Genomic DNA, 27,447 nt, shown 5'->3' on the forward strand with positions numbered 1-27,447 from the left:
TGCAGGTGGTGGGTGACACGATGAGCCCTAGAAGGCCAGGACCGGGCCTCGTGTGTGAGCCTCACAGGGTGTGTTTGACAGAAACCCAGTGTAGACTAGTTGAAGTGAAAATCAGGGGAGTCCAGCATCCATCAGTGCAGAAAACGCTGAGCTTGCTGTCAGCCCTGGCTCGAGCTCCTGCTGGGTGCAGGTCACCCAACTTATCTGGGCCTCAGCCTTATGAGATACAGCTAGGCCTGGGTGGATGGGACCCCTGGGCAGTCAGTGCCCACCCTGGGCCTTGGTCGTCTTCAGTGGGAGCTGACCATCACCCACCTGAGCTGGACCCCTGCTGCAGTTCCAGGTGTTCCTGAAACAGATCAACAGCTCTCTGGTGGACTCCAACATGCTGGTACGCTGTGTCACACTGTCACTGGACCGGTTTGAAAACCAGGTGGACATGAAAGGTAAGAAAAAGTCACAATGCCAGAGAGAATTGGCCCAGCGTGGCCACGCTGGTGTCAATCACCCAGCATCTAGCAAGGAGACAAAATGGCCAGAAGTAGCTGCACCAAATGCCCACGTGGCTGGGGTCCAGGTCATGGCTCTCTAGGAGATTTTCTTGCTGCTTTGGCTTTTCTCTACCCTCCATGCTTCCTTTAATGAGCAGGTACACTTTAATAAATGCAAAGAAACTATTGTTGCATGCAAAATGCAAAAGAAACCAAACACCCTTCCTGTCTTGCCTGGAATCGCCTGGGATGAGAGGGACTGAGATGGTGAAGACTGGGAGGGAGGCCTCAGAGAGGAGGACCCTGCAAGGGACCGAGGGAAAGGTGGTGGTAAACTCCTGGTGGGGCGTAATGGGAATGCAGCTCAGCCTGGGTGGTAGCACAGCTGGACATTTGTTCCTGCTGCAACTGGCCTTTCCTGCATTGCATTCGTGGTGGGGGCTCCCAGCTCCAGAGTCAGGACCCCAGGCAGGCCTGGCTACAAGCCTGAGGGACAGGTCCCTGGGCCTGAGCCACAGACCAGTTTCTGAACCTGTTGTCACACTTCTGCCCCTCTGTCCCCAGTTGCTGAGGTCCTTTCCGAGTGTCGCCTGCTTGCCTACATATCCCAGGTGCCCACGCAGATGTCCTTCCTCTTCCGCCTCATCAACATCATCCATGTGCAGACACTGACCCAGGTGAGAAGTCCTGCGGACATACAGGAGGGGAAGAGAGATTGGAAATAGTTTCCCTCATCCCGGAGCCCAGCAATTAATCTATCCCCCTTTGCCCTAGAAGTGTGTCTTGATCCATCTGTTGGTTCCTAGGAAACCCTGGCAGCTATTCTGAGGACTTTTTCCAATGAGGGACCAGTGTGTCATTTTATGCATGGGGCCTGAGGAGAGAAGAGGTGTCTCAAGTCACAGATGGGTCAGGATTGGCATGGAGCTCTTGACTCCCACTCCAGTGTTCTCTAAGCTTCTCATGCTGTGCAGGCTTTGGGGTTAGACTTGATGTGACCTCCCACTCTCTCGCTAAGTAACCATGGCTGCCCCTTCCCCGAGCTTCACACTCCTCTTTTCTAAAATGAGGTTAATGCTCTACCCCTCAGAGATGGTTCTTTGTTCCTTCAATTAGCACACATTTACTGAGGCAGGGAACTGAGCTGGGGCTGCCCAGTGAATCAGACCGAGACCCTTCCCTCCTGCTGCTGCCAGCTCAGTGCTGATTAAAGGTCAGAAAGTGAGGTAGCCATGCCTGATGTGGGCACCCCACCCCACCCTGGGGATCAAAGCCTCGGGAACCAGAGCTCCCAGGAAGAAGTGATGCCTGAGCTGATTCTGGAGGAGGAGTGGACTCTAACTAGGCCACTGACGATGACCCCACTGGGGTGGGGATGGGGTTGGGCGGGGACAGGATGGCGTCCTTCCTCCCCCACTCCCCGTCCTCTCAGGTTTGTGCAGGGGCACCTCAGTGTGTGGCCCTGCAGGGTCTGGGCATGGGACACCCTCCTTCCTGCCTGGTGGCACCCCAGGGGCTTCCTGCACACACCTAACATGGATGGCCTGGCGCCTCACAGGAGAACGTCAGCTGCCTCAACACCAGCCTGGTCATCCTGATGCTGGCCCGGCGGAAAGAGCGGCTGCCCTTGTACCTGCGGCTGCTGCAGCGGATGGAACACAGCAAGAAGTACCCCGGCTTCCTACTCAACAACTTCCACAACCTGCTGCGCTTCTGGCAGCAGCATTACCTGCACAAGGACAAGGACAGCACCTGCCTGGAGAACGTGAGTGTCCCCCCTCCCCAGTGGGCAGGCCGTGGGCCATCCAGAGGTGGGGGAGGTGGTCTCCGCCTGGGGTGTGTGGTAGACAGCTCTCTGTCCCCTTGCTAGGGCCCTCCCCACGGGGTGCCTGGCTCGGCCTGGGTCCTCCAGGCGCCCCCCAGCCCCTCTCTCTCTGCCTAGAGCTCCTGCATCAGCTTCTCATACTGGAAAGAGACCGTGTCCATCTTGTTGAACCCAGACCGCCAGTCACCCTCTGCCCTTGTCAGCTACATTGAGGAGCCCTACATGGACATAGACAGGGACTTCACCGAGGAGTGACCTTGGGCCAGGCTTCAGGAGGCTTCTGGGCCAGGGCCAGTGTGGATGAGCGTGGGTACGTGTGCCACACGCCCTGCCCGGTCACCCTCCTCCCCTGCCTCCCCGATACTCTGTCCCAGGTCTTTGGGTACAGGCTTGTGGGGAGGGAGCATCTAGAAGCCCTTGGGTCTGAGGGCCCCGGGTCAGTGGGGAACCTCAGTTCCCTCAAGATCCCTATGATTAGGACAGGGACACTCTGCCCACCCTTCCTTCAGAACCCTGGGGCCCCAGCCCACCCACAGAATGATAAGGGAACTTTAAAAAAAAAAAAAAATAGCTCTGTCTGAGCTCTTGCCTGTCAGTCCTGGGGTGGGGAGGGAGATACGGGCACCCTCCTCCAATCTGTGAGCCAAGCTTGCTCGGCCTTAGAAGCCTTTGCCTGGGTCCAGAGTCCCCGCGGGCAGAGGTGGGGGCTACCAGAGGACGCTGCCTTCCCCCACCCCTGGCCATCTATCCCTCCCTCCCTTATTTTCCCTTAGCGACTCTGGTTCTGTTTGCTCACTGGCCGCTGTGTTCATCCCAGGGGGTTCCCCTAGAAGTGGGGGCCCTTTTCTTCCATCCCTTGGGGCACTGGGTGGCTGTGCCCTGCCCCAAGGCAGCGTCTCCTGCCTGAGCCCACACACACAGGAGCCTGGCTAGGAATACCCGTGGCCCCTCCTTGTGTTGCCAATTTATTAACAACAAATAAACCAATTAAATGGAGACTATTAAAGAACTTTATTTTAAATGACTGACTGTTGTGGACCTGACTTTTGTCCAGGGACCATGTGTTCCTTTCCTCTTCTGAACCTCAAAGGAGGAGAAGGCAAGTAGCTGGAGCCGTAGGGCCAGCGGCGGCAGGAGAGGGCACACAGCAGGCATCGTCCTCAGAACTTGGGTGTCACTCCTTGTGCTAAGGGGACAGGAGAAGCTGAGTGAGCTCCATGCTGCCATCCTCCCCGCCCTGGTCCCATGCAGCCTCTCACCTTGGGTCCCAGGGCATCCCGGGTCCGCGCCCGCAGCTTGTTAGCCTGGCTTTCTGCCATGTCTGCCCGCTCCTCTGCATCATCCAACTCGTGCTGGGCCTTGCGGTACTTGGCCAGGTTAGTACTAGCCTGCTGTTCCTGGGGACATAGGCAGGCCTGGTCACCCTTTGTAACTGAGGTAGTCAGTCTAGTCCTGTTCTGTCCCCAGGGGGCCTGGCTTCTGGTCCTCAACTGCTCCACCTTCTGCCTCATCACCAGTGCCCCGGGCAGGAAGAAGGTGGCGGGGGAGTGAAGCAGTCCTTCCAGAGGCACACAGAAAGGAGAGCACATGGGGTCCCTTCAGGGACAGCTGGGTCCTGTCTCTAGCTAAAGCTGGTAGGAAATAGCCGCTCTTCCCCCTGGGACAGCGGGGTCACTAAGCTGGGTCACTGCCCTGTAGGGGCAGCCTGCCTGCGCACAAAGCCAACACAAGGCAGTCCAGGGCCAAGAGAGGATTCTCGCTGCCATCCTCTCTGACTGAAGAGCCTGGAACCAGTGCTCAAGTTGTTCCCAGCTTCCAGGTCCTGGCCGCCCAGACCCTAGTACGCTCACCGCCTCTTCACACTGGCGCTTGTAGCTCTTGACCTTGCCCTGTAGCTTGTCCACCAGGTCCTGCATGCGAGCCAGGTTTTTCCTGTCCTCCTCGGCCTGAGCAGGCAAAGGCAATTCAGATCTTGCCCAGACTGGGCCAGTTCGGGGGTCCCGCCCCCCTTCGTGGCAGATCTAGTCACGCACCTGGTACGCGAGCTCCTTAACCCGGCGCTCGTGCTTCCGCACCCCTTTGAGGGCCTCTGCGTGCTTTTTCTGCTCCGCGTCGAGCTCTGCCTCCAGCTCCCGCACCTGCAAGCAGCCAGGGATGGGCCTGCTGCCCAGAGCCCACCCTCAGGCTGGCCCCCCTGCAAGGAGAGGGTCTGGGAGGGTCGCACGCACCTTGGCCTCCAGCTTCTGCACCTGCTTCTTCCCGCCGCGGAGGGCAGCTTGCTCAGCCTCTTCGAGCCGGACCTGCAGCTCCCGCACCGTCTGCTCCAGGGTCTTCTTCATCCGTTCCAGGTGTGCACTCGTGTCCTGCTCCTTCTTCAGCTCCTCGGCCATCATGGCTGCCTGTTGGTGGACGGGGGTGGCCTGGTCAGGAGGGGCAAGTCCCTTTGGGCCCAGCTCTGGGCCCCCCCACGGCCGCAGCCCAGCCTCACATCGGTGATGGCCTTTTTGGCCTTCTCCTCGGCTTCCCGCCGCTCCTGGGCAGCCTCCTCCATCTCGCCGCTCAGCTGGGTCAAGTCCACCTCTAGCTTCTTCTTTTGGTTCAGGAGGCCTGTGTTCTGTGGGGAGGCAGAGGTTCAGAGCCTGGCCAGCGGGCCCCGCCGCCAGCATCCCCACGCCCTCCAAGCCCCCCACCTGCGAGTGCAGGAGGTTAAGGCGCTCGGTAGCCTCCAGCAGCTCCTGTTCGGCCAGGCGCCGGCTGCGCTCGCCCTGCTCCAGTGCGGCCCGCAGCTCTTCCAGCTCTGCGGCCAGCAATGCAGCCCGCCGCTCCAGGGCCTGCGCCTGCTCGCGGAGCTCGGCCACCAGCTGCTGTTCCTCGTCCCGCCCCGCCTGCTCCTCCTTGAGCTGGGCCTGCAGCAGCCGTGTGGCTGCCTGTGCTTCCATGGCCTGGCGGGTGGCGTGGCCCAGCTGCAGTTCCAGGTCATTGAGGTCACCCTCCATCTTCTTCTTGAGCCGCAGTGCCTCATTGCGGGCCCGCGTCTCTGCATCCAGGGAGGCCTGCAGCGACTCCACTGCCCGCTGGTGGTTGCGCCTGTGCGGAGGAGGGGGGTCGCGGTCTAGAAGGGGGTGGGCACAGGCACTAGACCTGCTCTTACAAACACCAAAAAATGCCGTAGCCATGAACCCATTGTGGGAATAAGTGAGTTGTGCCTCCCTGGCTTCAAGCCCCTTGGGACTGCCTGTCATCCCTCAGAGCAAGTTCACGGACAAGAGTGAGGCTCCAGAGCAGACAGACATGGCTGAACCCAGACTCTCACCTGTACAACCCTGAGCACGTCCTTTAGCCTCTGAAGTTGGCCTCTAGACTGGGGACAATAGTCCTGACCTTGAGAGAGGCCCAAGGGAGGGGTAAACAAGGTGCCTGTGCATACAGAGGTGCCCAGCCTACACCGCCTGCCTGCCTTTCTCCTTCCCTCAGGTTGCTGGGACAGGAGGGGTGCTAGCCTTGAGAGGAGGAGGGGATCCCGGGGTAGTAGTGGACAGGGGTGGCTCTGGCCACCCTACCTCAAGTTAGTGCACTCCTCATCCTTCTCGGCCACTTTCCGGTCCACCTCAGCCTTGACCTGGGAGAGCTCCAGCTGGATCCTCAGAGTCTTGGTCTCCTCCAGCTCCAGGGCTCCCTGGACATGGGCATGGGGGCTGTGAGCATGCATTACCCGGGAGGGGAGGCCAGGGAAGCAGCAGGTCAGTGTCCACCCTGCCCCTGTGGCCAGTCTCTGACCTCAGCCTCCTCCAGTGCAGCCTGGAGCTCACTCTTCTCCCCTTCCAGAGCCTTCTTGGCTTTCTCCAGCTCCTGGATGCTCTTCCCACTGAGACTGACCTGGTCTGTGAGGTCACTGATCTCCTCTGCAGAATGAACAGGCCATCTCATTCACCCCTGATCCCGGGTGGCCCCAGCGGGTCACCCTCAGTGACCCCACAGCAGATCGTACCCTGCAGATTCTTGTTCTCCCGCTTGAGCGTCTCCAGGGCCTCGAGCGCCTCCTCATGGCTGTGCCGCAGCCGGAAGAGCTCAGTGCCCAGGCCGCGGGCCTCCCTCTGGGCAGCCTCCAGCTCGCGCTGCGTCTCCTCCTCCTGCCGCCGCCGTTCCTCCAGCGCCCGCTCCAAGTGCCGCTGCTTCTTGTCCAGTGCGGCAGCCGCCGAGGTGGCCCGCTCCAGCTCCAGTGTCACGTCCTCTGACTCCGTCTGCAGTCGCAGCTTGGCCTTCTCCAGTGATGAGCACTTGGCGTGAGCAGCCTCCACTCCCTCCTCTGCCTCCTGCAGCCGCAGTGCCAGCTTCTTTCTAGGCCAAGGGAGTGGACAGTGTGGACCGCATAGTCGAGGGAAGCCAGCAGAGAGGTCCCCAAATTCCCCCTCACCCTGACAGCACAGAGGCTCAGGCATCGCCCCAACGTGGCGGCCAGGCTGCTAAGGCACTCACTTGGCCTCCTCCAGCTCCTCCGTTCTCTGGATGGCGTCTGCCTCATACTTGCTCCGCCACTGGGCCACCTCGGCATTGGCTTTGGACAGCAGCCGCTGTAGCTCGGCCTGGGCCTCCACCTCCTCCTCGTGCTGCTCCCGCAAGAGGTCACAATCGTGCCTCAAAGCCTGCACAGCATGGGCCAGCGCGCTCTTGGCCTGCAGGGACCTCAGGGACCTCAGTATTGGGCTGGGCCGGGCCAGTGGCCCCAGTGCCCACCCTGCCCGTTCGGGTGGCTGGCCGACCTTGCTCTCCTCTTCCAGCTGCCTCCGCAGCTCCTCCAGGCTCTGGGTGGCCGAGGCCTTCCCCCGGCTCAGCTGGCTAATCAGAGACTCCTTCTCCTCGAGCAGGCGGCTCAGCTCCCCTGTGGGCCGAGGGGTGAGCCGGCAGGTCAGGCGGGCAAGGGGCAGCACGGAGACCCCAGGGTGGCCCAGCCAAGCCCCCAGCCTCACCGCTTTCAGTCTGTAGCCGCCCACGCTGAGTGCTCGCATCTGCTAGCTGCCTCTGCAGCTCTTCCACTTTGATCTTGGCCTCACTCAGCTGATCCTCATAGGTTCTGCACAGCTTCTCGGCACTGGCCTGGGATCCAGGGTCAGGAGTCAGAACAAGTTTGTGAATCACAAGGCAGTGTCTGGAGCTGCCAGTCAGAGGCCAGGACCCCGGGACTGGGAACTAGTAGGCTAGACATGGGCCCAGGAATCAAAGGGAAAGCAGAGCCCCAAGTTCAGGATCAGAGATTCTACTGCTGGACCGTGGCTTTAAAAAGAGGGGTGTCAGAAGTGAGAGGGCCAGGATGAGGTTAGGATGAGGTTAGGATACTAGAGTCTGAAGTCAGTTGCAGATAGTGCTCTGAGGTCAGCTGTCAGGATTAGGTGGTTCAAAGGTCAGGGGTCAAGGTTGGGTGCTGGGACTCGGGGTAGGACCATTTAGGACAGAGAGATTAGATTAGGTCAAGGACTGAGATATTAGAATTAGATGCTGGGTCAAAAATGACCTGGGGTCAGGGCCCAGAGTTAGGAGTCAGTGTGGGGTTGGGGCTGGATGACAGGTGAATAGGGCAGGGGTCGGGATCAGTTCTGAGTCAGGGGGGTAGGGTCAGCGCTGGAGTCAGGATCAGTTTAGCGTCTAGATGGGTACGGGATCAGAGCTCAGTCAGAACGCTGGACTCAGGAAGGAGGCAGACACCTTGCCACGGGCCAGAGTCTCAACGTTGGCGCCCAGATCATCCACCTCCATGCGGAGCTCGCTCTTTTCCTTTTCCAGCTTCTGCCGCACCCGCTGCAGACTGTCCACCTGCTCACCCAGCTCGGCCGCGCTCTCGGCCTGCTTGCGCCGCAGGGCAGCCACCGTGGCCTCGTGCCGCAGCGCCGCCTCCTCCAGCTCCCGCCGCAGCCGGCCCAGCTCGGCCTCGCGCTTGCGGCAGCCCTCACGCTGCCCCGCGGACGCCCCGCCGGCCTCCTCCAGCCGCTCACTCAGCTCCTCCAGCTCCCGGGCGGCCTCAGCCCGCTGCTTCTCCACGCGGGCCCGGGCCGCCCGCTCCGCCTCCAGCTCCTCTTCCAGCTCCTCCGCCCGAGCCTGGAGAGAGGCAGATGGCAGCAGTCACCTCTGCGTGCCTCTGGCCCTGGCCCTTCCGGTCCCCCCACCCACCCCGGGCCCCACACACCTGCAGTTCCTTGATCTTCTTCTGCAGCTGTGTCCCGAGGAGTTGCTCATCCTCCATCCGCAGGGTCAGCTGACTCAACTCAGAGTCCTTCCTGGAGGTGGAGGGGGCAATGAGCCAGCGCGAAGCCTCACTTCCGCCAACCTGCCTGGAGTCCCCCCATCCTCCAGTCTCCCTCCTCCCTGCCTGAGGCACCAAACCCTCAGCGACCTCAGCCCTGTGTTCCCTCTCAAACCACCGCCCACCAGAGCCTGGCCGGGACTGCTGGGCAAGGAAGGCAGGACACGACCGCCTGCCCCCCAGTGACCCCCATCTCAACCCTACACGTTCAATGCCTGCAGTGAAGCAGAACCGCCTGGAGAGTCCAGAGGGAGACCCGGGTAGAGGCTCAGGCGGCCGCCGCCGGCCAGGGGTCCGGCCTGCTGCCACCCAGCCCACGCCTACTTCTTGAGCTTCTCCTCCAGCTCCTGCTTGTCTTGGGCAGCATCCGTCACCGACTCCTGCGTCAGCTTCAGATCCCCCTCGAGTTTGCGCTTTGCCCGCTCCGTGTCCATGCGCAGCTTCTTCTCTTGCTCCAGGGAGCACTCCAGCTGTGGGGCAGGAGGGGTAGGCGTGCTCAGCCCCCAGGCCCCGCGAGCCACCAGCCCCGCTGTCCCTGCCCCACCACACGAGCCCCTGCTGCGGCCGGGACTCACATCTTCCACTTGCTGCTCCAGCCGGAGCTTGGCCTTGGCCAGTGCGCTCACGCGGTCCTCCTCGGCCTGCAGGTCACCCAGGGCCTGCTGGTGGGCCTCCTGCAGTGCCTTCTTTTCCTTGGTCAGCCGGGCCACTGACTCGTCCAGTGCTGCCATCTCCTCTGTCAGGTTCTTCACCTGTGCCAGGGCCAGGGCCACCGTGAGGATGCCCCTTGCACACTCTGGTGCAGGCAGCCACCATGCCAGGTGACAGCAATAGCCCCTTCCAACTAGGGGGCCTTGGGCAAGTCGTTTCACTCCGAGCCTCAATTAGCAGTAGATGCCAGCTGCTTTCTGTATAACAGGTGTTCCAGACAGTCCTGGTTTCCCCTGTGAGCACCTGAGCGAGCCCCTCTTTCCCTCCTGTATAATGGGCCCGAATTCCCAGCCCGTGAACCATGTGGGGCTATGCTAGGGGGTCAGTGGCAGAAGGCATCCGGAGGTACCCAGGTGGATGCAGAGCTGGGAAAGGGGCTTCCTGCCCTCGAGGGTCTGACCGGCCCGGATGGATGACAAGATGCTGGCATTTGCTGAGCACCTGCTGTGCGCTATGCCCTGTGCTGAGTGCGAGCAAAAGCTGGTCACACACTGAATCCTCAACCACCCTAATGAGGGAAGTGCCGCTTGACAGAGGGGGAAATGGAAGCCCAGAGAGAGGAGGTAACCTGCCCTGGGCCCCCCAGCAGGGGCGTCCCAGAGCCTGGAAGGAGAGCAGCAGCTGCCTGGCCCCACGGCTGGCCTCCTGGCTTGGGGCCTTTCCCGGCCGGCCCGGCCCACACCTTGTTCTCTGTGGCTTGCTTCTCTTTCTCAGCCTTGGCCAGCGTCAGCTCCAGGTCGTCAATGTCCTTCTTGAGCTCCGTGCACTCGTCCTCCAGCTTGCGCCGGCGGGCAGCCAGGTCAGCATTCACCTCTTCCTCGTCTTCCAGCCGCTCACTCAGCTCCTTCACCTTTGCCTCAAGCTGCACCTTGGACTTGATCAGCAAGTGGCAGCGCTCCTCAGCATCCGCCAAGTTTTCCTGTTCCTGGAGAGGGACATGGGGAATGGGATGGAGCCGGGGCCAGGTAAACCCGCAAGGGACACCAGGCCAGGCCCCGGAGGAAAGAGTTCATTTGTCCATGCAACGGTTTGACACCCACGCTCAGCTGGGCTCTGGGGACCAAGAAGTGCCCATGACATGCTCTTGGCCCCAAAGTGGCTCAGGTGTGCTGGGCTGAGGGCTTGGGGAGAGGAATAGGCAGCGAGAGAAGTGACAGCTTCAAGACGGGGACGTCAGACAGCCTGGGGCAACCCAGAGTGAGGCCTTTGCAAACAAGGGCTCTTGCAGAGAAGCTCTGGGCTGCAGCCTTCCAAGGGGATGGGCAGCGGTGCCATGCTTGGCTTGGGTATTCTCTCCCACCTCACCGTCTCCCCACCCTCTGCTTGCCCACTAGCAGGTAAGTTCCGTGACCACAGGCCTGACTTCGTATCCCCAGAGTGACTTGTGTGGGGCCTGGCACACAAGTGATACTCACAGTGTTTGCTGAAGGAAGGAACGGCTGGGTGGACTAGGGGAGATTCCAGACCCTTGGTTCCTGCTCTCTGGCCATTACTATTACTTGCCACCTGGGTTTCCATGGCCCTTAACCAGAGACGGGAGCATGGGTCTGTCTCGGGGACAGCAAGGAAGGGAGAGCCTGGGAGATGGGGCACCACTGCAGCTGTAGCAAGAGGCCAAGGTAGCACAGGGTGGCAGCATCAGGACACGGGGACAGACTGACTCATAAGGACGTGAGCCCACAGGCCTCTCATCTTGTGGCACGTCCGGGATGAGGAAAAAGATCCAGACCCTGAGCACTCAGAGCACACCAGGTCCACCCTGGCCGGGGGTCTGGTTGTGGTGTTTCCTCAAAGCAGCCTGGGGTTTTCTGGGGTGCCAGGGGCACAGGTCACCAGGGGAAACCCCTCTCTCCCCCTTCCCCTCCCCTACTCACTGCCTGCAGTTGCAGGGCCAGGTCGTTCTTCTCCTGGGTGACACTGACGTGTGTCTCTTCCAGCTCCTGGCGCTTGGCCTCCGCGGTAGCCAGTGCCCCTCGCAGCCCCCGCAGCTCTGCCCGAAGGGCCGCCAGCTCTTCCTCGGCCTGCGCTGAGCGCAGTAATGGCTTCATCTTGAAAAAGAGCTTCATCCATGACCAATTCTTGACGGCATTGAAGGCGCGGATATTCCACTGGATGGTGAACAGCGCGTCCCTGGGGAGGGGAAGCCACAGGTGGCGAGGAGGCTCGGCGCTGCCACTTCACAGTAACAGCCCCGACGCTCCTGGGCACCTGCCCTGGGCTGGGCTCCGCATGCACTAGACGCTTCAGCATGTGATCTCAAGTGGATCTAACACCACTGCTTTATCAGTGAGGTGGAGGAAGAGAGAGGGGCCAAGATCAAATGGATCTGTCTCCAGGGCAAGGGCTCAGAAGCCCTAAATGTCCTGGTGGCCCTTGCACGTGTCCTGAAGAAACCAGCAATGTCCCCCCATACACTCAGGACTCTGGGGTCACATGCCTGGGCTCACACCTCAGCCTCCCCACCACTAGCCAGCTGTGACTGTTCTCGGATGCAGAGCGCCCCTCTGCTGATGGAGTGTAATCACAGTGCCTATCTCCTGGGGACTGTTTGGCACTTGAACCAAAATAATGCAAATAAAGCCTCTTGCCTGGAGCCTGGAAACACTGGTTGTTCATTATTACCACCATGTGAGTGGCCTGGAGAGAAAGGTGATCTTATCCCAATTTTGAGGTGAGGAAATGGAAACTGGCAGTTGAGGGGCACAAGACAGGACCCTGCTCCTTCACAGACACCTAACCGGCCACAGGAAATAATCTGACCCACATGAGAGATAATATGACAGAGTACGGACAGCCTGGGGTCCTGGCAGCCAGGGTACAGTGGTCACGCCCCTACCCCTGTCCCCTGCTCCCTCCCCACACACACCTGCCTCCAAGCAGGCGTTGGTACTCAAGGCGCATGAGGCGGCCTCGGCTCCGTGCCTGTAGCAAGGTCAGAACCTTGGCCAGACGCTGGTCACGAAGCTCTTCCAGGATGCCTAGAAGCCCAGCCTTGAAGAACACCTGGGGGTGGGGGATGCACCAGGTTTAACCCCCAACCACCTGCGTGTCTTCTGTCCAGTGTGAGTGCCCACTCCTGGGTCAGCCCTAAGTCCTGTGTGCCCTGACCTTGGTGTGGCCAAACTGGTACTGGGTGTGGTCAATGTCCAGGCAGCCCAGGAGCTTCTCTGTGGCCTTCCTGCTGTCCACGAAGGTGTCGTCTGGGATAGCACTGGGGTTCAGGATGCGGTACCTGGGAGAGCAGGGGAGAGGTGCTGAGGAGGGGGTGGGGCAAGGGAGCAAGGGAATATTCAAGGGCCTCCTGAAGGCCAGAGCAGAAGCTCCAGTGGGGTGGGGGAGCATGGCGACACTGGGAACTGAGCACATTCTGCTTCCAAACCTTGGGTTGCATTTAAATGCATTCACTAGTTAAGTTCTTTAAGAGACTGTAGTATTGGGCACCTGGGTGGCTCAGTCAGTTGAGCATGACTCTTGATTTCAGCTCAGGTCATGATCTCATGGTTCCTGGGTTTAAGCCCCATGTCAGGGCCTCCACTGATAGTGCAGAGCCCGCTTGGGATCCTCTCCCTCTCTCTCTCTCTGCCCCTCTCCTGCCTGCACGCTGTCTCTCTCAATAAACAAACAAACCTTAAAAAACAGAGATTGTAGTATTTACAACAGGGGTCCAACATTTTTATAATTTTTTTAACTTACAATTTTTTTATAATTCATGTTATTTTTTAAAAGGCAAAAAATATAAAGAAGGTGATATGGTGCAGTGTATCAAAGCCAAAAGAACATTTGAGAATTCTAAACAAGAGCAAGGCTACCCAGCATGTCCACTTCTGTGGGTCCAGGTGGCTGTGGTCACAGCGTGAAGGTCAGAGAAACACAAAAGACGCCTCACCAGGGGGCTGATAAACAAAGTACAGTTCACTAGACTCTGGGGTATTTTACAGCCAGAACAAAAGGAATGATGCCGTCATTATACATTTGTCCAAGCCCACAGGATGTACACCGCCACAAGCAAACCCTAACGTAAACTACGGACTTTGGGTGATTCTCCTGTCCCCAGTCACTGTAACAAATGTCCCACTCTGGTCAGGGATTCTGATCATGGGGCAGGCTGTTGGTGGGGGCAAAGGTATATGGGAAATCTCTTTGTATCTTCCCCTCCATTTTGCTGTGAACCTAAAACTGCTCTTTAAAAAAAAATCTTGGGGCACCTGGGTGGCTCAGTCGGTTAAGCCTCCGACTTTGGCTCAGGTCATGATCTCACGGCTCGTGGGTTCAAGCCCCGCGTCAGGCTTTCTGCTGACAGCTAGCTCAGAGCCTGGAGCCTGTTTCAGATTCTGTGTCTCCCTCTCTCTCTGACCCTCCCCTGTTCACACTGTCTCTCTCTCAGAAATAATTAAAAATATTTTTAAAAATTAAAAAAAAATCTGAATTAAAAGAAAAAAGATGATGGTGCAGACATAAGTCTGACAAGGAGAATCTCTCTTATGTGAAAACACAAACTCACAAAACAAGGGTGGGGGGAGGAAGGAGGGAGGGAGAGTGAGCAAGAGAGAGCAAGGGAGCGAGCATGCACACGCGTGGAAGCATTCGCACTGTATTTGTGTCAACATGCAGGAATAAGTCAGCGTGCAGGAGTAAGTCAGTGTGCAGGACTACAGGTACTTCGGAGGCGGAGGGGGGCCTATGGACACATGTAGCTGATAAAGTGAAACATGAAGAGGGAAGGAGCTAACAGCACTGACTGGCGTTACACAAAGTCTAGTCTACAGGGTCCCTCACTCAACTCCCAAATCCATATCCAGCTCCTGCCTGCCCCCCTTCGACTTCTCTTCTTGAATCTGTGCTGAAGACATTTCAAACCTGACTTGGTCAAAGGGGAATCAACCCACTATCCCTCCCCACTCCAAAATATGAAAAAACCCTCAGCATATCTACCACCGACTCCCCAGTTGCTCAGGCCCCAAACCTGGGATCACCCTTGTCTTTTACTTATTCCCTATTCAACCCATCAGCACAGTCTACTGGCTGCACCTCAAATACTTACCCAAAGCCTGCTGGCTACTTCCCTAGCCCACCCGTGTCAGCCACCACCATCTCCCACCGGGGTGCCCGCCCAGTCCCTGTGTTCAGTGTTTAGAATCTCAGTCCTTGGAACCTTGATCCCTGTGGCTCTAAGTGTGTGCTCCTCTGAACCCCACGCTTCTCTCAGGCTGCTGACTGCCCCTTGGGGAGGTCAAGGGGTAAGGTGGCTGTGCAGAAGCAGGAAGGGGAGGGTGGGGAGCCAAGGCTGGGCAGGCAGACACCCACCGCTGCCGGAAGTCAGCATAGAGCAGCCTGTTGGGGAATCCTTGGCGACAGATGCGGATCCCCTCCAGAACCCCATTGCAGCGCAGCTGGTGTAACACTAAGAAGGCATCCATGACCCCTGGTCGTGGTGGGGGTTAAAGGGAAAGGTTAGAAGTCAATGGATACACCTTCATGCCCCAGAGAAAGACCAGGAGCCCACATAGGGGTTTTCTTTGAGACAATGTGGGCCCTGAGGAGAGGGGAGGCCCAGCTTGTAAGTCTGCCTTCTCTCCTCCCTCCAATATCCTCACCCCACCAACCCCACCCTGGGGTGACTACCTGGGGTCTTGTTCTCGTTGGGGACAATGCAACGGACAAAGTGGGGCTGTGTGGCCCGCAGATTGGTCATCAGCTTGTTGAGGTTCTCCTGGGGGTGGGGAGAGGGAGAAGGCACAAGAGGGGCAAGAAGCAGAATTGGAAACCATAGCGGATCAGCCCACTGAGGACTGGCAAGTCAGGCATCTAAGTATGCCTCTGCACATCCATCCTTCCACTCTTCCTTAGACCCTCTTCCCTCTTCTACTTGACTGGGGCCCTGTCACTGTCACCAAAGTCTTCACTCCCCCATCCAATCCCCATACTTCCCACAGGCCCCATGGCTCCCACATCGCCCCCAAACCCTGCCCAGGCAGCGTGCGGACGGGAAGCAGCACAGACTTGCTGTGATGTTCACTAGAGAGAGGAGTTAAACATCACTGCAAGTCTTAACGGCCGCCCGCCCAGGGTGCAGGGGACAGAGCAGGGACCAGGGACGGGGCTGGAGGCTGGCAGGTGAGGGCCTGCACGGGGCCCCGACTGGGCCTCACCTTGTGCAGCTGGGACACGGTCTGGAAAGATGCTGCCTTCTTACGCTTCTCTTTCACCCCAGACTTGGGGGGCTCGGCTAGGAGAGACATGGGACCAGTCACTCCAGGGGACGTCACTCTGTGAGTGCCCTACAGAATGGTGACCTTGTCCCACTGTACTCACTGGAGCAGGACCCTGCATAGTTCTCATAGAGGGTGGCCAAGAGCTTGTTCTGCGACTTTTGGAAGATAGGGACCACCGTCTCATTCAGCGGATCCTTGTTTTTCTCCAGCCAGCCCACGATGCTGTAAGGCACCTGGCAGAGACCGGACAGGGGCTGAGCAAGGTGAGGGAACCCGGAGGAGAGAGGAGGGGGTCAAGGGTTGAGATTCCAACAGGCACCTACCACGCCTGCATAGTGGACCACCTCAAAGTGGGCCTGGTATTTGCGCTTCTTGTCAGGCCGTGGCTGCTGGAAATTGGGTGACTTCCCCGCATGATTATCATAGAGCTTGGCCCGGAAGCTGGCATCTGAGGCCTTGGGGAACATGCACTCCTCCTCCAGGATGGACAAGATGCCCAGTGGCTGGGGACAGGGAACAAGGCTGAAGGGCCATCATCAAGCCAGCCTATCCCAGCTGGGCCAGATCCCATATCCCGAACTCCCTATCTCTGGAAGCCTCGCAGACACCCCCAACCTCAGCCATCTGCTGGGAGGGACAGAAACCAGACAGGTGCCCAGGACAAGAGAAGTTTGTTGCTTGGTTTCGAGGCCCTTCCGCATGATTCACAGCTCTGGGTGGTCCTCTTTGCTCACAGGTGCACAAACTCAAATTAGCATCTCTGTACCCACCTATCTCCTGAGGTCTGTGGTATCTCTCTCTTCCTTTCTCTCTCTCTCCCTTTCTCTCCCTCACACACACATACACAACACGCACAGTACAAGGGGGGAAAAAAAGGCAGATGAGTTCGAATTTTGGCTTCCTTGCTTACTAGCAGGGAGGCCCTCGGACCTCAATTTCTTAACCTACTGAAGTGGCGAAATGAATACTTTTCAGTGCCGATCTCACAGCAAAAACTGTTGACCACCCAAATATACAAAAGCAGCAGAACACAAAAATGCATAAAAATCACCTGCTGCATGAACTATTGTGGCTTCTTCAACAATGTTCAATGACCAAAATACATTTTCAGAGAAAAAGATGGGAAGTAGAGTCTATGTCTATAAGAGAAAATATACATCCAGGATAAAGGGTTTGGAGGAAACTTAACCAAAGTGCTAAGACACAGGCTGTTGTAGGACTAGGGGGCAAACATTTTCCTCCCCTTTACTCCTCTTTCAAATTTTCTTTGATTTTTCTTTCTTGCAGTCTTCGTACAGTGGAGAAATAGATGTAATTAATCAAATAAAGAGGCAGATATACCCTCCCCTGCCTGTCCCCAGGCAGGTCCAGTGAGATCGTGGCTGCAGTAGGGCCTCGTGAACTGCAAAATCATGCATGCCTGAGGAAGGGGTGTTGTCCACAGGGGTGGGTGCACACTCACACGTACTCACCAACACACATTCACACAACCTCCAACAAACCTATTCACGCCCATGCACATGCTGCCACTCACACCCATGAACAGAGACACACATAGTCACAGCCACGCTCACATACACAAGCTCACATCGATGCATCGCTGCACACATACTTCGGTGCTTGCACATGCTCTCTCACAAGCCAGCACACACTCATGCCTGCTCGCTCGCCACACCCACAACCTCCTCCCCTTGCAATGGCCTTGCCCCAGGCTCCACCTTCTCAATGAGGTCAATACAAGGCTGCAGGTCCAGACCAAAGTCGATGAAGACCCAGTCGATGCCTTCCCGTTTATACTCTTCCTGCTCTAGCACGAACATGTGCTGGTTGAAGAACTGCTGGAGCTTCTCATTGGTAAAGTTGATGCACAGCTGCTCGAAGCTGTTAAACTGCAGAGGGAGGTCCTGGGCTCAGAGGACACGGATGGGGAGTCCCACAGAGGAACAGGGATGTGCATGTCTTCACCCCCACCTCCAGGCAGAGGCCCCATCCAACCATGGTCCTCCGTTCTGGACAGAACAGAGCCCAGGGGTGTGGGCCCTTTCTCACCTCAAAGATCTCAAAACCAGCTATATCCAGGACCCCGATGAAGAACTGGCGGGGCAGCTTGGTGTCCAGAGTGTGGTTGATCCGTGACACCAGCCATCGGAACAGCCGGTCATAGGTGGCCTTGGCCAGAGCTCCCACAGCAAACACCACCTGGAGGTGTGGAGAGGCTGGGCTGTGACCTGGCAAGAAGGCGACCCTGCCCCACTGTCTCCAGGTGGGCCCCGGCCTGTGAACGGCTCACCTGCTCCACACTCTGGCCCTTGGTCACATACTCGTTCCCCACACGCACCCGGGGATGCAGAAGGCCTTTGAGGAGGTCCCCACTGCTGACCCCCATCAGGTAGGCAGCCTTGTCAGCACCTGCCAGGGCACACAGCAGGGCAGGGGGTGAAGGAGGAGGGCAAGAATATGGACACCTGGGGGTGCTACTGGCCTCTGCCTGGGGTTAAGAGAGGGAGGTGGGGAGAGGTTGAGTTCAGGGCAGGCAAACTGTACGACTCAGAAGAGTGAGGGTCAGGGACTGAGAAGTCAGGGGTTATAATCAAAGCCAAGTAAGACTCAGGTCAAAGGCTATGGACAAGGATTATGGTTAATGGTCATGGACCATGAACAGGACACTGGAATCAGACTCAAGATGATGACCAGCTGAGGTCAGGGTCAGGCCCCTCACTTTCAGTGCCGTCAGCCTCAGCCTGTTCCTCCCGCTGCTTCTGCTTGAACTTCATGTTGCCGAAGTGCAGGAGGGCTCCCACGATCTTATAGCAGGCACACTTCTCATCCACGCTGAAGCCCAGGATGTCCATGGCATGCTGCAGCAGGAGACAGAAGGATCAGAGAAGTCTGGGCTTCTCTAAGGGCCAGCCGAGCTAAGGGCACTGCAATTGCTCCCTGATCTCCACACACCCCTCCAGCCTCACACACTCCCACACTGCAGGCGTCCCGACCTGCCCCTCTCCCACCAGAGATGTACATCAGTGGCCATGAGCTCCTCGCCGTCATCCATGTTGTCCACAGTGATGACGCCCTGGCTGCAGAAGTGGTAGTCATAGGGGTTCATCGACAGAAGCAGCATATCTGCGAGACATGCGGAGAAGCATGGTGGATGTGGCTGCATTCCCCCAGCCATTCTCCTTCCCTCCCATCCCAGCATGGAAGGTTCTGGGGGCCACCCCAGCAGGGGACTCTAGGGCCTTCCCAGGACTGCTCTGGAGCTGGGTTTCTCACCCCTCCCCCATGCCCGTGGCTTTTCTCTCTTTATGGCTGAGGAACAAGCCCAGTCACTATGCAGGGTGCTAGGGCACAGGGAAAGTTACACTCTGCTCTGGAGGGACTTGCAAGAGTGGGTAGCAGGGCCTAGACAGCCACTGCTTATTCCTTGATGCTGGATGGGGCTTCTCCAGTCTCAGGACAGAATGGGGGACAGCCCTGCCAGGGCCATAACACTAGGGGCCTGGTTTCCAGTACAAGGAGAGAGCTCAGCAATAACCAGGAGTCCCAGCTAACGAGTGGAGGGGCAGTTCCACCCAGCCCCATGGGCTGTGACTCCCACTCGGTCCACCCCTGGCCCTCACCCTGCAGCTCTGGCTTCTTCCCCGAGAGGATCTGGTAGTAGACATGGTAGCCACGTTCACCAGGCAGCTGGAAGATCACCCGCGACTTCTCCAAGAGATCTGGGGGAAAGAGGGGCACTAGGCTACTTTCCCCCTGTACCTCCCCAGAGTGGGTCACCCCATAGAGCTGGAGGGGCAGGGGGAAGGTGTCCATGAGGGTCAGGGGTGTGTAGAGAGGCGCGGTGCCCACACACATGCCAGCGCGTACCAAGAAGTGTCTCTCCATCAATGCAAGGGTCACAGGGTCGGGGATGTGTGTGTGTGTGTGTCTGTAGGTCTGTGTGTCTGTGAGCAGGGGTCTTCATATGGCCTTCATATGCTTACATTCCTTCATGCACAGACCACACTGCTTCCCTCCAGAGCAGAGCTGCTGTGCCAGTGTGTGTGTGAAGCTCCATGTGTTTGCAAAGGAGTCAGTCAGGGAGTGAATCACAACATTCCCTGGTCATCACACACCTGTGCTTATCCATCGGAATCTGGCCACACATCCCAAGGTGGAGAGCAGTCAGTGTAGGAGCCTCTCTGTGCATGCAGCTTGGGCCCTGGTGTCTGCACTGGGGCTGAGAAAACCACCCCCAAGTGGGAGGGCAGGCTTCCAGGGAGGATGGGGTGGTGGGGGACGAGGGGGCACAGGCCTGCCCTATTGGAGGCCAGAGAAAGAACTGAGGTGGGGTAAGGACCCAATCACTAGGAGCCTGGCTTAAGCGTCTGACTCCTGATTTCGGCTCAGGTCATGATCTCATGGCTCATGAGTTTGAGCCCCACATTGGGCTCTGTGCTGGCAGCAGAGCCTGTTTGGGATTCTCTCTGTCTCTCTGCTCCTCCCCTGCTCGCATTCCCTCCTTCTCTCTCTCTCTCCCTCCATCTCTCAAGATAAATAAATAGTTTAAAAAATAAAAAATAAAGATAATGTAATGGGATCTACAAAAGGTTTTTAAATAGAAACATAATGTGATCAAATTAGCATCTGAAAAAATATCACTCTAGCTGGAAGATCAAGCAGAGGAATGGAGGCTGAGAGACCACAGTGGAATGTTCCAGGTGAGAGTAAGGTGGTAGAAGCTGGTGGTGGCTGGGGGATGGAGAGAAGTGCCTGGAACAGGCGGTAACCCCAAGGACTTGAGGACAGTGCTCAGTCAGAACAGAAAGACCCAGGCCTCTGTTCCCCACTCCCACCCCTCCCTTTCCCTCCCTCCCCTGGACTCACAGCTGTCAATATCCGCAGATGCCAGCTTCCCAGAGGGGCCAAAGTGAATGCGGATGAACTTGCCCTGTGGGCAGAGGAGCAGCCTCAGTCAGGGCCCTTCCACCTCCCTGCTGCCCACCCCCACCCACTTCTCCCACCGTGGCCACTCACAAAGCGGGATGAGTTGTCATTCCGCAGGGTCTTGGCATTGCCAAAAGCCTCCATGGCAGGATTGGCCTCGATGATCTGATCCTCGAGGGTGCCCTAGTGACAGCAGGGTGAGGGGTCTGTCAGCCCTGGTGCTACCAACCGGGAGATCAGGGCACCCGATAGTCCTGCCTATCAGCCCATCTGAACCACCTCTGGTGGGGAAGGGGAAAGTGCCTCCCAGGGCCTCATTATTATTTTCTGCCCCTACTCGCACTGGCCCCACACTTACCCCAGTTTTTGTGGCCAGAAATTGCTGGAGAGAGAAGGAAGATACCATTAGAAACTATGAGGTCTCACCAGGCTAGGGGAGGGCGGTGGTAGTGGTTAGCAGGACTGTTAGACACGCAAACATGTAGCCCCCAACCCCACTCCCCACGCCCAACCCTGCCAGCACTGTTAGAAGGAGAAATGCTAGAAAGTGGGAGCAAGCCTGGCCCTAGTCAGGCATCTGAGGCAAGGGGCTGTGTCTCGGGGTCTCCTACTGGCAGCCCTTCCCTCCCCCAGCTCTGTCTCTGGCCTCTTCCATGTACCTTCCCCGTCTGTATCTTCATTATCCCATGGCTCCTGCCCCAAAACCCTGGAGCTTCCTGACTAAAGTCTACTCCTTCAGAGCCCAACTCAAATGTCCCCTCCTCAGGAAGGCATCCCTGATGCTCTGAGGCTAGAAGAGCCCTTCTTACCCCTCACCTCCTGCTGTGAGAGCTTTCTTCACACTTCTCCATTGTACTGTGATAAGCTGTACCTTGACCGTACAGCCGTACAGCCGATAGACAAAATGGCCCTGCCAGGTACATATTATTAGCCCTAATTTGCAAATGAGGAAACTAAGACTCAGAGCAGGGACGTGATCTCCAGGCCACATGGTAAGTGAGGGGCAGAACAGGAACTGAGCCCAGGCATCCTGCCTCCCATGACACCAGAGCCACATGTCTCATCTGGAGGGACTTGCTGAATTGAAGGGGTTTCCCTCCCTTCCTCTTCTAGCCTCATCCTTTGTCTCTCCTCTGTGTCTTTTTCCTTCCCTTCCCCACCCTGGCTTCCTGCAGCCTGGGAAGAAAAGGAGAGAAAGAAAAGAATGGATTCTAGAGTGACAGATGCCAGGCCACCAGGGGACTTTGGTGATTCACTCACCTCCAGGGAGCCCAAGACTTAAAAATCCCTCCAGAGACACTGCTGGAGGGATGGAGGGAGGAGGAAAATGGCAGGAGCCCTCCCTCCGAGCTCCACCCCACACACTCAAGTCCAGGCCTCTCTCTAGGCAGATGCATCTGCAGTCAAATCTGGGACCAAGGGGAGTGGTTCTAAGGCTTTTAAGTTCCAGCATCAATGGACCCTGTGAGTTAGCCTTTTTTTCCACCTGTCTTGCCTGACACCCCACATACACTCCACCATACAGGGCTCCTTCCCGCTCCGCCCTTCCCAGCTGTGCCCCTGCTAGCTCTGGCCTCTCCCTGCTCTTCATTCCTGTTACTGGACCAAGCCCCAACTTTCTGTAGCATCCTCAGAGACATTGTGGGGGGGGGGGGTGTTCAAAAATGGGGTGGGGAAGAGAGGGAGCAAAGAGCACCAAAAAGTAAACAGCAAAAACAAAACCACCACAACAAAAAAACAAAACTGAAAAGGAAAAAACAAAACCAAAAAAACCCAAAAAACAAACAAACAAACAAAAAAAACAAAAACCACACAAGAAAATCAAATGAGGGGTAAAAGGAAAAAGAAAAACAACTTTAAATGGAAAAAAGGAGAAGAAAAAAAAGAAAGAAAAATGCCCCAGAATAAAGCAAGGCTTAACAGGACCAAGAGTGGGGGCTGTGTGGAAGGTAGCCTTGGGCTTCTGGAAAGAAAAGACAGCCCATATGGGGATAGAGAGACACACAGAGCTCTGAAGAGCTGGCCTTGGGGGCTAGGAATGAATGTTATACCTGGAGAACAAAAACAAACAAAACATTGGTCCCCCATTGTTTCAGAAATTTCAAAAATCTGTACAGAAATCACAGGGTAAGAAATTGCCCCCAACCTTGGCTGTTGGGAATGCCAAGTACTCTTGGCTCTGGTTAAACTCCCTATAAGCTTGCTTTTTGATTGGCAGCAGGTCTTTGGTGCACAAAAGCCAAGAAAAAAATCACTTTGTAGTAAAAGCCTATTTGGTATATACTTTTTCAAATTAGGAAGGTTATGATGGAAGGGGAAATTATATAAAACATTTAGAAATAGCTGTGGTCCCACCCCTGTATGTTACAGATGGGAACACTGAGGCAGGCCCAGAACTGGGTCACACACAGTGTGGAAGAGGTAGTCACAGCTTTCTCTTGGTCAAGCCTGGCTCAGGCCAGAGTCTGCCACCAGGGTGGGAGGCTCAGGCAGGGCTAGAGGCTCTGGGGAATCAACATTTTAAAAAGGAATTTAAAAAAAAAAGAAGAAGAAGAAAAGAAAGAAAAGAAAAACAGTGAGAAGCAGTGGAGAGTAGAGCCCACACGGGCGAGTCTTACGGCCTTCTTGCCCGGCCCATCTCCCAGGGCAGCGACGATGGCAAAGTACTGAATGACCCGCTTGGTGTTAACCGTCTTACCGGCCCCCGACTCTCCGCTTAGACAATACAAACATGAGTCACCAAAGCCCATACGGTCACCCTAATTCCTCCCATCTCCCAACACCCCACCCCTCAAGCAGTGGCACTCTGTCTCCTCACTCCCAGCTCCCAACTCAGGACCCCCAACCCAACACTCTCCAGGACAGATCAACCCTCAGAGGTGCTGGGCTGTGTACAAAGCAAGCCAGCATAGAACATCCCTGTGAGATGAGAACACACATGAAGAGGTCACTGTCTACTGAGCACTAATCTCATGCCAGATACTGGGCCAAGTGCTTTACCTGTATTGGCCCATTAAGCCTTAGAAACACTGTAAAGCAAGCACCACTATCCCCCTATTTTATGGGTAAGGAAATGGGACTCAGGGAAGTTACATAAATGTCCCTGATGTGTGCCAGGTACATATGTTAATTTGTCAACTCCTTATAGCTCTGTGTGATAAGAAAATAGGATTGTTCTGACTTTACCAATGAGACTCAGGGGCCCAAGGGTACCAGCAGAAAGTGGATATGTGAGAACTTGAACCCAGGTCCTTCTGGTTTTAAAGGCCTTGCTTTTAACCACCAGGCTGTGTGCTCACGTGTGCATACGCGCGCGCGTGCACACGCACACACACACACACACACACACACAGTATGTCCATATTAGCTTGGCTGGACATGAACTTGGACATGAACTCCACCACTTTCCCGTGGAAGCAAACCAAACATCAAAATAAAATTCAGAAATAAGGAGACTGTAAGGAAGAAAGGGAAAGTATTCTCCTCCCTCCTCTTCAGCCAGAATCACAATTCACCAAAGATCAAGGTGGGAAAAGATTCCAGGCCCTGGGGAGAGGGAGTAGCAGGGCTAGTGATCACTCTGCTGTTTGGGTATCCCTTCCCTGTCCACCACCCCATAATGCATCTGCCCAGAATGGAGAGAGAGAGAAAACGCTCTAATTTAGCTTCAGCGGGATACCAGCTCCAGGTGGTAAAAGCCTTGTCCAAAGTACTTAGCACTCAACCCTGAGAAATTATTTTAGTTCCACTCCCCTCCTGCCAAGTAGCCAGCATTTCCCACCACACCCCCAGAGCCCCACACTCACGTGATCAGCATGGACTGGTTCTCTCGGTCTGGAGGAAAGGGGAAGAGATAGAGAAGTTAGCCAAGGCAAGGAACCAGTCAGGGGTAGAACACTTTGGGTATCCATGGCACTGGGGCAGCCCCTCCACCACCCGGGGCCAGAAACGGGAAGGACCAGGTGGGATCATCCAGACAGTGGTGGGCTCCCACTTGGAGAGACAGAATGCTACGCTAGAGTGTCCAGCAGCATCAAAAGGAAAGCAGTGCAAGTGGAGGGAATGGGGTCCTTTACAGAGGCCTCCCTGGAGCAGGGGTGGCGGTCTTGAGTGAGGGAAAGGAGTCAAGGCGGCTCTTACTGCGCAGCATGTCATTGTAGGCATTATCTGCTACTGCATATATGTGGGGTGGGGCCTCCGAGCGGCGCTTTCCCTTGTAAGCAGCCACCACGGAGGCCGTGTAGATCGGGAGCCATTTGTAGGGGTTGATGGTGACACAGAAGAGGCCCGAGTATGTCTGAGGAGAGAGTGTAAGATGGGTTATTGAAGGTCAAGTTCCCATCCTCAATCCCCAGCCGTCACGAAACCATGGCCCTTGCACTGGTCCTCAAGGAATCACTTAAAGTGCCCCGCCATATCCTCTGTGGCTGTCCTAGCCCACCCCAGCCCTTACTCGTACCCGCAGCCAGTAGCCCCACCTCCCCTTTGCCGAAGCCAAGCGTCTAGCTGCAGCTCCACCCCTACACTCCCCCGTAGCGGAACCTCCTCTAGCCCCGCCCCAGCCCGGGGCCCCACCTCCACAGCGCCAGACCTCACCGTGTACTAACTCTAGCCCCGCCCTTTCCACCAAGGCCCAGTCCCCACCGCGCAGTGGCGCTTCCCCTAGCCCCGCCCCTACCTCTTTGGCCCCACCCTCGCCGAGCCCAGCCCGTAAGTGGCTCACATAGATCATCCAGCGAGCATAACGCTGGCGCAGGTTGTGCAACACCGCTGCCTCGTTGAGGTGCGTCATCATGGCCATGTCCTCCAGCAAGTCGAAGCGGGGCGGGTTCATGGGCTGCAGCTCTGCTTCGCGCACGATCAGCATCTGTCCGGGAGACCGTATCATAGGAGACCTTACATGGTGTGGCAGGCGGCAGCGACTGACCCTTGACCTCAGCCTCTTATCCCTGTGCCCTCCCTCTGACCCCCTTTCTTCCAGTGCACTAGCGTGCTGCACCCCGGGGGGCAGAGGACCTAATCCCGAAGGAGGGGAGCCTAACCTTCTGGTCTTTGGTCTCCACGTTGACTCTGCCCCCAGTCGCCTCTGACTTGATCTCGGCCTCCACGTAGGCATCCTGTTCATCAGGTACCCAGACCCTCTTCCTCCCTGATTGTGGGAGAGGAGTGGGGATCTGAGACGGGCTGAGGCACATCCAGCTAGCGTTCCCAAGCCTTGTCCATACAGCTGTGCCCCTCCCACGAGCCCCTCTGTTAGGATGCAGGGGTACACAAAGAAGATCCTTTCAGACCCAGGATCCTGGAAGGGCAGAGCTGGGAAGGTCCATAGGGACCTGGTCAGAAGATTCTCTGACTAAGGTAATAGGCCCTCACCATCCTGGATTACATACTTAGGTTCAGATTCCTGCTTTTGCCATATCTACCCTCCAACCTCAGGAAAATCCCTCATTCCCTCTGGGCCTGTTCCCTCAAAGGCAAAATGTTATAGGCATCTCCTGAGGTCCCATATGGAGCAGGCGTCTAAATCAGGCACATAATTCTCAGGGGATCTCTGCCTCCTCCATTTCCCTGAAGACTCAAACCCACTTCTCCTAATTCCGTGTCTTGTGTTCCTTCCTGCCTGATCAGCTGGTCCCACAAGTTCAGGGAGCCCATATCTCATGGTGGTTAAAGGCATGGACTCAGCTTACAGACCACCAGGTTCTGTTTCCTGTCCTGCCAATACTACCCAAGTGCCTTAGTCAGGTCCAACTACATAACTCTCAGGCCCCAGTATTAAAATTCAGGCCCCTTGTTAAAATATCATTCAGCACTGGGGCGCCTGCATGGTTTAGTCGGTTAAGCATCCAACTTTGGCTCAGGTCAAGATCTCACCGTTCATGGGTTTGAGCTCTGCATCAGGCTCTGTGCTGACACCTCAGAGCCTGGAGCCTGCTTCGGCTTCTGTGTCTCCCTCTCTCTCTCTCTCTGCCCCTCCCCTACTCACACTCTGTCTGTCTGTCTCTCTCTCTCTAAGACATTAAAAAATTTGTTTAATCATTAAACATTTCAAGATGGTGAGAGCAGAGTGTTAAATCAAACACAAGGCCCTTCTGAGGGTGATGCCCTGTGCAACTGAAGAGGTTGCATGCCCATGAAACTGGCCTTGGCCCTCGTCCCCATCTCCCTAGGTTATTGAGATGATGCATGGAAAGTCATTTTTTCTGGGCCTGGCACAAAATACGCACTTGATACACATTGCCTATTGTTATTATTGTACTATGAGCAAACTAGGTCATAAATAGTAGTCTTTATTCCTGTCTTTGGCTTTGACTCTATGGAAAGCACTAAAAATAACTCCAGCACAGGTTTTATGGACACCAGCCTGCATACATACCAATCACTCCCATCTCAGAGGCCTCAGGCTTTAGCCACAGACTGCTGCTCCAGAAGACAGGGAATATTGTCCCATTTTACAGAGGAGCAAACCGAGGCTTGTTCACAAACATGCAGCGATGTACACAGTCTCTGGGAACATACCCTTAAGGACCTCAGACTCTGACGGAAAGGGCCAAGGCTAAAGCTGTCAGGCCAGAGTGCCCCTTCAGCCCTGAGCTCAGTTCCACCCCTCCCCCGTCCTGGGAGTCCATAAGGGCAACACTGTGGCCGTGCCCTTCTGCCTTCACTTACCATCCCACGGGACAGTGTGCACCTTCATCAGGTCCTGGTAGCCCTGGCGGAGGTAGCGGGCAGACTCTCCAAGTTCACTCACATCCATCATGGCGGTGGCACTGAGAGGTGGAGGACGAGGTACTAAAAATCTTGGCGGTTCAAGGCAGTCCAAGGCATCAGGCACTGGAAGATGGCAGTGACGGAGGAACTAAGGGACCCAGGGGCCCCAAACAGGGGCATGATTCAAAACCCACAAGACCTAATATTCAGTGATTCCCCAGGGGTCCCCATCTCAGCCTCCCTGATGAGCCCCCAACACACACACACACACACACA

The 27,447-nt window shown here is 56.5% G+C and overlaps 2 protein-coding genes across 7 annotated transcripts in view; one reads left to right on the forward strand and one right to left on the reverse strand.

Moving 5' to 3' along the window:
* LOC120242771 (transient receptor potential cation channel subfamily C member 4 associated protein) overlaps nucleotides 1-11,345 on the forward strand; it is a 77,626-nt gene extending 66,281 nt beyond the window's left edge. The window contains exons 16-20 of one of the 4 annotated variants that reach the window (XR_005531163.1): nucleotides 338-446; nucleotides 1,056-1,168; nucleotides 2,050-2,256; nucleotides 2,434-2,626; nucleotides 11,260-11,342. Coding sequence is in view for 2 of the 4 variants with exons in the window: in XM_039248698.1 (XP_039104629.1) it covers nucleotides 338-446; nucleotides 1,056-1,168; nucleotides 2,050-2,256; nucleotides 2,434-2,571 (567 nt within the window). In the remaining 2 variants the exon portion in view is untranslated. Of the gene's footprint in view, nucleotides 1-337; nucleotides 447-1,055; nucleotides 1,169-2,049; nucleotides 2,257-2,433; nucleotides 3,341-10,036; nucleotides 10,122-11,259 lie in introns of those variants that run through there. The other 3 variants (XR_005531164.1, XM_039248700.1, XM_039248698.1) reach the window with 3 other exon arrangements.
* Nucleotides 3,309-27,447, reverse strand: part of MYH7B (myosin heavy chain 7B) — a 43,117-nt gene continuing 18,978 nt past the window's right edge. The window contains exons 4-44 of one of the 3 annotated variants that reach the window (XM_039248695.1): nucleotides 27,130-27,294; nucleotides 25,503-25,609; nucleotides 25,184-25,327; nucleotides 24,601-24,757; nucleotides 24,267-24,294; nucleotides 23,079-23,175; nucleotides 20,819-20,842; nucleotides 20,551-20,643; nucleotides 20,401-20,464; nucleotides 19,155-19,253; nucleotides 18,554-18,657; nucleotides 18,254-18,392; nucleotides 17,825-17,943; nucleotides 17,584-17,733; nucleotides 17,253-17,423; nucleotides 15,858-16,037; nucleotides 15,635-15,767; nucleotides 15,472-15,548; nucleotides 14,945-15,032; nucleotides 14,627-14,744; nucleotides 12,431-12,554; nucleotides 12,189-12,325; nucleotides 11,197-11,452; nucleotides 10,005-10,247; nucleotides 9,187-9,363; nucleotides 8,936-9,081; nucleotides 8,495-8,585; nucleotides 8,017-8,406; nucleotides 7,284-7,410; nucleotides 7,077-7,195; nucleotides 6,793-6,989; nucleotides 6,305-6,654; nucleotides 6,094-6,218; nucleotides 5,877-5,992; nucleotides 5,007-5,403; nucleotides 4,805-4,930; nucleotides 4,545-4,715; nucleotides 4,350-4,454; nucleotides 4,167-4,262; nucleotides 3,576-3,713; nucleotides 3,309-3,502 (exon numbers count right to left, since the gene is read on the reverse strand). In XM_039248695.1, the coding sequence (XP_039104626.1) occupies nucleotides 3,491-3,502; nucleotides 3,576-3,713; nucleotides 4,167-4,262; nucleotides 4,350-4,454; nucleotides 4,545-4,715; nucleotides 4,805-4,930; nucleotides 5,007-5,403; nucleotides 5,877-5,992; nucleotides 6,094-6,218; nucleotides 6,305-6,654; nucleotides 6,793-6,989; nucleotides 7,077-7,195; nucleotides 7,284-7,410; nucleotides 8,017-8,406; nucleotides 8,495-8,585; nucleotides 8,936-9,081; nucleotides 9,187-9,363; nucleotides 10,005-10,247; nucleotides 11,197-11,452; nucleotides 12,189-12,325; nucleotides 12,431-12,554; nucleotides 14,627-14,744; nucleotides 14,945-15,032; nucleotides 15,472-15,548; nucleotides 15,635-15,767; nucleotides 15,858-16,037; nucleotides 17,253-17,423; nucleotides 17,584-17,733; nucleotides 17,825-17,943; nucleotides 18,254-18,392; nucleotides 18,554-18,657; nucleotides 19,155-19,253; nucleotides 20,401-20,464; nucleotides 20,551-20,643; nucleotides 20,819-20,842; nucleotides 23,079-23,175; nucleotides 24,267-24,294; nucleotides 24,601-24,757; nucleotides 25,184-25,327; nucleotides 25,503-25,609; nucleotides 27,130-27,220 (5,826 nt within the window). In that variant the 5' untranslated portion in view covers nucleotides 27,221-27,294 and the 3' untranslated portion in view covers nucleotides 3,309-3,490. Of the gene's footprint in view, nucleotides 3,503-3,575; nucleotides 3,714-4,166; nucleotides 4,263-4,349; nucleotides 4,455-4,544; nucleotides 4,716-4,804; nucleotides 4,931-5,006; nucleotides 5,404-5,876; nucleotides 5,993-6,093; nucleotides 6,219-6,304; nucleotides 6,655-6,792; nucleotides 6,990-7,076; nucleotides 7,196-7,283; nucleotides 7,411-8,016; nucleotides 8,407-8,494; nucleotides 8,586-8,935; nucleotides 9,082-9,186; nucleotides 9,364-10,004; nucleotides 10,248-11,196; nucleotides 11,453-12,188; nucleotides 12,326-12,430; nucleotides 12,555-14,626; nucleotides 14,745-14,944; nucleotides 15,033-15,471; nucleotides 15,549-15,634; nucleotides 15,768-15,857; nucleotides 16,038-17,252; nucleotides 17,424-17,583; nucleotides 17,734-17,824; nucleotides 17,944-18,253; nucleotides 18,393-18,527; nucleotides 18,658-19,154; nucleotides 19,254-20,400; nucleotides 20,465-20,550; nucleotides 20,644-20,818; nucleotides 20,843-23,078; nucleotides 23,176-24,266; nucleotides 24,295-24,600; nucleotides 24,758-25,183; nucleotides 25,328-25,502; nucleotides 25,610-27,129; nucleotides 27,295-27,447 lie in introns of those variants that run through there. The other 2 variants (XM_039248696.1, XM_039248697.1) reach the window with 2 other exon arrangements.

The sequence above is a fragment of the Hyaena hyaena genome, unplaced genomic scaffold (assembly GCF_003009895.1).
Source record: "Hyaena hyaena isolate Hyena2069 unplaced genomic scaffold, ASM300989v1 scaffold_315, whole genome shotgun sequence".
In the NCBI taxonomy this organism is placed as follows: domain Eukaryota; kingdom Metazoa; phylum Chordata; class Mammalia; order Carnivora; family Hyaenidae; genus Hyaena; species Hyaena hyaena.